The 8,405-nt window shown below is 41.2% G+C and overlaps 1 protein-coding gene across 4 annotated transcripts; it reads right to left on the bottom strand.

Moving 5' to 3' along the window:
* Positions 1–576: 576 nt before the first annotated feature.
* LOC117440727 (uncharacterized) lies at positions 577–6,868 on the bottom strand. 4 transcript variants are annotated; one of them, XM_034076952.1, is made up of 12 exons: positions 6,636–6,655; positions 5,681–6,275; positions 5,162–5,414; positions 4,709–5,040; positions 4,507–4,589; positions 4,300–4,434; positions 4,138–4,196; positions 2,409–2,444; positions 2,157–2,265; positions 1,513–1,752; positions 1,151–1,307; positions 577–1,049 (listed from the first exon to the last, which is right to left on the bottom strand). In XM_034076952.1, the coding sequence occupies exons 2-4, from the start codon at positions 6,257–6,259 to the stop codon at positions 4,847–4,849; spliced, it is 1,026 nt and encodes a 341-aa protein (XP_033932843.1). In that variant the 5' UTR covers positions 6,260–6,275; positions 6,636–6,655; the 3' UTR covers positions 577–1,049; positions 1,151–1,307; positions 1,513–1,752; positions 2,157–2,265; positions 2,409–2,444; positions 4,138–4,196; positions 4,300–4,434; positions 4,507–4,589; positions 4,709–4,846. The 4 variants fall into 4 exon arrangements, with proteins under 4 accessions (XP_033932843.1, XP_071058186.1, XP_071058184.1 ...); XM_071202085.1 differs by lacking the exon at positions 5,681–6,275 and having other exon boundaries at positions 6,636–6,868; XM_071202083.1 differs by having other exon boundaries at positions 2,409–4,196.
* Positions 6,869–8,405: the final 1,537 nt, after the last annotated feature.

Raw genomic sequence — 8,405 nt, 5'->3', positions numbered from 1 at the left:
CATTTATCTTTCCATTCCCAACAATATACATAAATAAATGACATATTTTGGACATAGTTCGAATGGTGATTAATCATGATTAATTAATTTTTAAACTGTGATTAATCTGATTAAAAATTGTAATCGTTTGACAGCCCTAGTACAAATATGTTTTAGTGAGGGAGGCAGGCAAGCCCGCCTTAACCTGCCATCAGGCCCTGGGGTTTTGTAGGCCCCCTATTTAAACAACAAATCAAAGTCATGTATAGCCTCGGCAGGCTCTGAGATCGCACTTCTCCACTCTGCTCTCTCAATGTAAAATCCTTTTCCGTTTCACAGAACACAAATTGGGTTATTTACATAATTATGTTTACACTGTCGATTGCAGGGCTGCCAAGTTTCAGTAAAAAGTAGGAGTGAGACTTTTGGGGTTGATGTGTTCGACGGCGATTTTTTTGGCCTTTTTTAACGTCGATTTAGAGGAATATCTCAATTTAAATTAACATTAAGACTGTTGTGATGTCTTCACCCCCATGCCAGCTGCTCTCCCTGCACTGTCGGCCTTCTCATGCTTATATAGTGTTAATAATTGACCAGTTTAACAAATAAAATACATTTATTTATAAAATGTCAATATAATGAAACAATAGCAGCCTTTTAAGAACCAATAGCAGCCTTTTCCTTTAGTGCATTCTTTCTTTAAGTGTAACAACATTAGAACCTGAATAATATATTGATATAATATATATTATAAAAAAATAAAGTGCATGTCTTTGTTTATGTTTTTTTCTTTTACATGACATGTCTCATGTTGTAGGTGTTTGTGGCTGATTTTGATGCCTTGATGACAGAGGGAGGGGGCTCCCATTTGAAACACTGTGGCTCAAGGTTTGCCATCTTCACAGTCATGATGGATGACAGAGTTCATCAAGAGCCAAACTGTTTCGGGTTTTGCTTTTGTTCAGTCCCACCACAGAGAACACTCGTTCAGCATCAGCATTTGAATGCGGAAGTACCAACACCAACTTGGCAATACGAGAGAGCCTCCCAAATCTGCTCATCCCGGTCACCTTTGAAAAATGTAGGAAGCCTAATTACTCTCAAGTATTTTTGTATAGAATTAAGTTGATTACGTCAATGGGTATTTCAAAGGGTGCAGAATAATTCTTACCTTATTCTTCATTGATGCCATGTTCCCCCAAAAGTTCTCTATGTCGAACGTGGCTGGGTCTTCGGGCATGGCAATGTCCATGGATTGGTAGTCCAGAAACTCCTCACCCAGTTTGTCACGCTCATCAGGTCCGTTGTATGGGAGAAGTTCAGGAAACCTAAAAAGAACCCAATGTGCACTGATCTGGTAAAGTAATGTAGCTGAAACAGGTTGTTTTTCAGATGTGGTCATTAAACTTTACAATCTATTAAGAAAATGTGCCAATAGTCTTTAACCTGCTCTACTTATTAAGTATATTGAGATAACTTGTGTTGTGATTTGGCACTATAGATAAATGTACTTGACTTGATACCCCAACTAACCTGTCGACAAAGTACAAGGCGTCTTCCACTCCACACTCTGCCCTCTGCTGGACATCCAGAGACATGGCATGTTTTATGAGGGGCTCTCTCATGGGGAGTCTCTTCATGGCATACTCCACAGCCCTCACCAGAACACTGCTGCCTGCTGGAACCTCTGCACTTGCTGCGGTGTAATGTCTCCTGCATCAAGGAGCCTGTTGAGTGTACCTCGAGTAGTGAAGCCGATCACCAGCTTTTCTCCTACGAGAGACACAATAAATCAACAACGTCACCTCATTAAGGTGCTGTATGCGATTCTGGAGAAAGATTGATGCAATATGTTCTCATTCCCAACACGTCAGTATGAGACCGGTGTTGAGTCACTTTAGCAATCATCAACAACCACAATAGCTAACTTGAAAGCACCCCTTTAAGTATCTTCATCACATCAGTGACACAGGGTACAGTCACTCATTTGGGCTAAAAGGATAACATAGGAAAGTCCTGTGGACTTGTTTCCATTGTGGTCGTGTGTGATGAGATGAGATGATCAAACTCATAACTTGTCTGCACAAGCAGCCCTCTAACAAACACCAACAGCACGATGTGAGTGAGATCAGTGAGTGGAAAGCGCACGTGCATCTGCTGATGTGAAACTTTATTACCTGGCAGTTGGTTTGATGGGTCCTTATAGAGGATGTCATGCAATTCCTGGTGCTGCAGTGCTGCGGGCTTCAGAAACTTTGAAAGCAACTTGCGGATGAAACTCCGTATCTACAAATTTGTATTTCAGAAAAGATTTTCAAAATTAAATGTAACCTAGAAGTAGAGTGCTAATGAAAAAAGGAACAAACATAGTACATTATTACTAGCATACTGTATTACTAGCATGCTGTATTCCAACCTTCCCAATTTACCTCATCATGTAGAAGGAAGATGGAGGACTTCTCTCTCTGGAGGAGGAGGTTGAAGGTGGAGACAGTGTTGGGAAAGTTCACTTTCTACATGAACTAGTTCAGTTCACAGTTCACATATTTTAAAATGAACTAGTTCAGTTCATAGTTCATAATTCAAAATGTTGAACTAAAGTTCATGGTTTCAAAAATGAACTAATTTATAGTTCATAGTTATTTTTTCAATACGTTGCTGCGAGCTATTATTTGTCTCCTGTACGATGTTAATGGGCCATTTCAATTTTTACAATATCCTCAGAGGGCCGTACAAGTTATTGACCTCTGCTTAAAAAAACTAAAATCACAGCCCATTCATTTCATTCTGTGCAAAGAAAAAGCAACCTCTTAATCCAGATATCTCACCATGACTCGCGTATGCATGCACGTGCAGGGTGTGGCGTGACCACCAAAACAGAAAGATCTGGACACAAGATGTGTGCAAATGTATTTAGTTTAGATTTTTTTTAAATGTTGAAGTTAAAAGCATCAATCTGGTGCACTTTGAGAGCAACATTAGGAGATCGATGGACACATCTCTCAACACCCAGATGAAACAGAACTGTAAACAGATTTACTTTTAATTTATGGATATTTGACAAATCACTCCCCTTTCAAACTGTATTCTTCTTTATTAATAACTGTCATATAGTATTTTATACCTGTTTACTTTATTCTCTTATTTTTTTTATAACTATAATGATCATATAAAGATGTGCCTTTACCTCACTGGTTGTAGACAAAGCTTCTTATATTCGTTAGCATAGCTAGCTAACCAGATGCTAATGATAACAACAAAGTTATTGACTGTATGACAGATGAGCAGATCGCCTCTGGGCTTTCAACTAAAGACACAGACACGCAGAAACTGCGGCATGTGTATGGACTTTCTGCCATTTCTGAAGTGCTGGAGTGGCGTTCTGGTGCTCTCCGTCAGAACTGCACCCCTGTCAGTCGAGACATATACCACGTGATGACACGTTAGGCTCGTGTTGTGTTCAAGGACCCTGATCTTGGCCAGGAAAAACAGGCACTCGCTTGTTTAATTTGTTTGCGGTCTAGATTTCTTTCATTTTTTTATTTTTTGCGTGTGTTTATAAATTACCTCGAGGGCCGTACCAAATTGTCTCGCGGGCCGTATACGGAGGCCGGAGGTTCCCCACCCCTGCCGTAGACTCTCACTCTGAGCGAGTGCTGCTGCAGCTGCTCTCGGCTTCGTCCATACTAATTCATTCATTCATTCAATGCTCGCCGGTTCCGCGGTTCCACATTGTTTGTTGTGAGGAGTCTGATATATTTAGTATATTTATATTTTAGTGCGACAGCCAGGGGTGACAGGCGCGTACGCGTCACAGGCAGCTTGCTGTTGCCAAATTGGGTGGTTTTCCGCATTATTTTGAAGCCTGTTTACGGTGTGTTTTAACTGGGTTTTCGGCTGAAAGGCATATGAAATCTGGCACACTTTTGAACGCCGTTATAATACAGTGCTGAGAATGAACGCACTTTTGAACGCCGTTATACAGCGCTGAGAATGAACGCGTTCTCAATTACGTTCATCTAGCGGAAATACAGTACGTTCAGTTCACGTTCGCCCAAAATATGAACGCGTTCATGAACGATCGTTCATTGAACGCGTTCAGGTACATCACTGGGTGGAGAAGACTGGCAACGTTGCTTGATAGAACAGCAGGTACACCTCTGTCATTGGGCTAGAGAATGCTTCCAACAGCCTCCTGAATCTTGGTTGTTTCTCATCTGTAAATACAAAAAACACAGGTTGTGCATACTACATACATTTACTTTTCAGTCTGTTATAATAATCGTTCGTTCATTTGGATCATTGAAATATAATGCCTACCTGATGACTTGAAGTAGCTGGCCAGTGGCTCATACTGCTGCAGGATACGAGTCAAACACCTCTCCAGGCTCAACCATCGAATGGAAACGTGCATAAGTATTTCTAAATACTCGCTTCCATGGAGCTCACAGAATTCTATGACAAGAATGGAACATCTTAATTTCAATTTAATTTAACTCTTCTGCATTTCATTTGGACTGCACATACCTGTCAGGTAACCTTTACGATTGGTGCTTCCTTTAAACCAGTATCCCACATCCAGTCAGATCCTCTGGATCAAATCCACACACCTGCAATACATGATGATTTATAATCACATGACACCACAGCATAACAAACAACCTGTTAGACTTGACATTAGGCCTAACGGATATGGTTGGTCATAGAAATCATACATGATTCAACTCACCTCCAAAAAGCCCCGGCCAGCCTGTTTGGCAGTGTTGTGGATGACGTGACAGGGCACCCATGGATGTAGATGCTGCCATGTTCTTTAAGAATTCTGGATGCGATGGAATTTCTTGCTCCTGTATTGACAGGTGCATTATCAACAGACAGACTCACACAGTTTCTCCATGGTATGGCGTTTTTTTTGCAAGGCCTCGTCCATCTTCTGGTATATCACTTCAGCTGTGCCGCAGCTTGGCCCGCTGGTGGGGCACATATCCAGAAACCTGTGGACAACTTTACTGGTGGAACTGTCATATACCCGCACAGTGAGTGGGTTCATCTTCTCTCTTCCTGCAACGATATGGTACATATATGTCAGATTAAGGTACACATCAGACTGAAATTGTGTGTGTGTTCTGTGGTTAATAATATATCTAAAATGGGTGCTGGAAAGTGTGGAAAGTGTAATGACCTGTATCATTTGATCCATCTGTGATTAATGTGAAAGGATTGGTCCTCATCTTCATGACCAGTTCCTTTCTAAAATGTGGGGCCACTGCTTCATTTATTATGCACGATGTTTTTGTGCGGGCGCACTTGTAGTTCTGTGCAGTAGGGGAATCTTTGAAGCATTCTTTTAGCAATGGGCTGAAGTGATCTGCTACTGCAAACGGCACATTGTGTTCGACCATTGACACTGCCACCTTTACCTCAGCTCTCCTGGTCTGCAACAGAAAGGGGGTCATCAAAGAGCAAATCATGTAAAAACATTCCATAAAACATTAAGTGTTTTTGGATTGAATAAATGCATTTATTGCCGACTCAAGGTCCCTAGAAATACACAATTACATACAACAATAAACATAAATAAAAAGAGTCCAAATTAACATGTTAGACAAGGTATTTGTGACAGTTTGTTTCATTTACTATTATTTATGCTGATATAACCTACAAGTGCAATTCAGCCACTGCCACTGTTCATAATATATACCTTGGCCTCTTGTGCTGTCATGCCACCAACAGAGACTGGCGCATAATAAGGGGCAATCGTGGTTGTTGACTGTATTGCCTGTTCTTTGGCACGATGCCCTTTGCTTTTCATATGCCTGATGACATCTGCCTTTCCTTGATGGGCACAGCTGTTCTCATGTCTGCATATCGAGCACCAATAGTAGGAGGTGGTGGTGCCTATAGTGATGAATGGCCATTCTGCTGTCCACTCCCTTTTAAAAGTGCACCTGTAGGTGGCTGCTCCACTCTTAACACTCTGCTTTTTCCCTGTTTCTACTCTCATCTCCACCGTTTCCTCTGCTGGCTCTTCTGTCTCATCCTCTGTGTCCTCTGGAGCCTTAATCTCTTCTACATCATCATCATCTTCTGTCTCCTCTGCAGTCTCATTCTCTGTGCCCTCTGGACACTCATTTTCCTCCGCTCTGTCATTCACTGAGAGATCCAAAGCCTCCTCCACTGTTTCCTCTGACCTGGCAAGTTTGGCAGGGGGTGGTTGACCCTCCACTGCCCAGAATGACAGCAGATCTCTTTGCTGCTTCTTCTTCTTCTTATCAGACATCTTTCAGACTTTCAAACTAACAGACAAACATCAGACAGAAATCGAAGTACAGTTAAGGAATGAATGATCCAGTCTTAAAAGATAGCTACATGTTACTGTTTGATTGATTGAATATTTTATTATACAGAAATGCAAACAACACAGGTACAGTACTGTAAATTCCCTTAGCTCATAGCAAGCATCCATTAGCTCACACACGCGTGATGATTTAACTAACACGGCTATAACTCACGGTTGTTTGTTGTTAAACCCACCGCAGCAACCTGCCACACTGCTCACCAGCAGCTTGTGTAACGCTCACGTAGTCAGACTCACCGTTGACTTCATAACAATAAAAAGAATGCGTTTGTAAAATTAAAATGAAGTGATTACCTACCGTTTGACCTCCCGCTTCAGATGAAAATGGGTTCTTCATAGGATAGAGACCAGACGCAGTGACGCGCCCTAAGCTGCCTCTGATTGGTTTGTATACGGTGCCTTTCTCGGTCAGCCAATCGGGGGCAGAATAGGGCGGGCTCACCCTATCCCTGACTCGAACTACGGCAAACCTCAAGCAACAAGTTATGGAAATATATCATTAAATAAAAAAATAATTATAAAGTAGTGAGAGGGGGGGGGAAAGCGTGTGAAATGGCAAGTGTGGCGTGAGGCGTGTGAAGAGGTTAAATTGCGTGACTCTCACTCTCAAAGGGTGAGACTTGGCAGCTCTGCGATTGTTATTTTTGGGACACACATGACTAGTGCTGCGTACCTGGACTCACATTCAGGTTCAGGTCCGGACTCAAGTCCAGAGGTTCAGGTTCAGGTCCGGACTTATAAGTCCGGACCTGAACCCATGTCTTGTGTCAAGTTGTGTGAGTAACTAAAGTGAACTTATTGTGAGCTAATTATCAATTTAAAATTAACAATAATCAACTCAAATTCAAACTCATCAGGTTTATTGAGCTCCCATCTAACTTGTGTCCACATTTCTCTACAAAGTACAAATGTAGAAAAAACACTTTTTGCCACTTAGTCTACAAATGACTTATGACAGCAACTACAGTGAACTACTACAAAGTTCAAACATTTATTTCATTTACCAAACTAAAGTAACCAAACAGTCCCTGAGCTGACTGAGCCTAAATCCCTAAAACGTTGCTGAAAGGTAGAGTGTAGAGTAGACTATACGCATTACACTGTTACACACCTACTATACAGTATAGGCTAAACTGTAGTGACTGTACAGTCAGAGTGTACTGTCTGTACATTTTCTACAACTCTACATGTGTACATTATACAGTACATACTACATACATAGTGATGTACATACATACTGTTAGAAATTAAAATCAATGTTGATATGGCGTAATTTTGAATTAAATACACTATTTAATTTAAATCAGTTTTATTCTGAATAAAACGGAAGTTCACACTATTAACTTAACTAATACTTTTATTCTGAAAATTCTTCACTTCCGGTTAGCATTAGCATGTGGCGAAAGGCTACGTTTTCAAACCGTGAATCGAAGGTGAAATGACATGTGATGTTGTACACTGAGCACACTGGGATTAGCACTCATTTATTGACGCTGAATAACGTTTATCAGGGAATGTTTAAATAACAACAGACACCAGAATATACGTAAGTGCTAGTTTTTTTGCGAGTCCAAGTACCGGTTCCCGACGTTCCGGTTTTAACCGGACTTGAACCGAAACTTTTTACAAGTCCAGTACCGGTTCGGCTTGCCGGTACGCAGCACTACACATGACACATCAAATAACATCTACAGACCAAGACGAAGATAATGGAAGTACTCCCATACTCCTAGCGTGTGAACATGTTTGTGAAAAACGTGTGCAAAATCTCCGAAAACGGAGCAGTGGCTGCGATGCTAGCTTTGCGGCTAGCGGTTAGCATTTTCAATGGAAATATACATCGAAATTACCGGTAAATTACCGTACAGCCAATCACAATGCGTGACGTCATGACGTCATTGGTAAGAGACGGACCCCGAACACATATGGTACCCCGAACACAGGTTTAGTTTACGACGGATATATTTAGTTATTGTTTTGATATTTGTAACACAAAAGCGATGGAAAACCCGCAGCAACACAGAAAAGATGGTCTTAACATGACCCAGCGGTCTAGTAGTTAATAAAA

Source organism: Pseudochaenichthys georgianus, unplaced genomic scaffold (genome assembly GCF_902827115.2).
Source record: "Pseudochaenichthys georgianus unplaced genomic scaffold, fPseGeo1.2 scaffold_1147_arrow_ctg1, whole genome shotgun sequence".
Lineage (NCBI taxonomy): Eukaryota > Metazoa > Chordata > Actinopteri > Perciformes > Channichthyidae > Pseudochaenichthys > Pseudochaenichthys georgianus.
Note: the sequence above shows the minus strand (reverse complement) of the source record. Positions and strands in the feature narration are given on the sequence as shown.

What these genes read in the sequence shown, in the direction of transcription:
- LOC117440727 (XM_071202083.1), bottom strand. Translation starts at nt 6,259, where the DNA reads ATGTCTGATAAGAAGAAGAAGAAGCAGCAAAGAGATCTGCTGTCATTC. An exon ending in TGACAGCACAAGAGGCCAAG is followed by an intron (nt 5,415 to 5,680) that starts GTATATATTATG and finishes TTTCTGTTGCAG; the next exon opens with ACCAGGAGAGCTGAGGTAAA. An exon ending in AGATGGATCAAATGATACAG is followed by an intron (nt 5,041 to 5,161) that starts GTCATTACACTT and finishes ATATCGTTGCAG; the next exon opens with GAAGAGAGAAGATGAACCCA.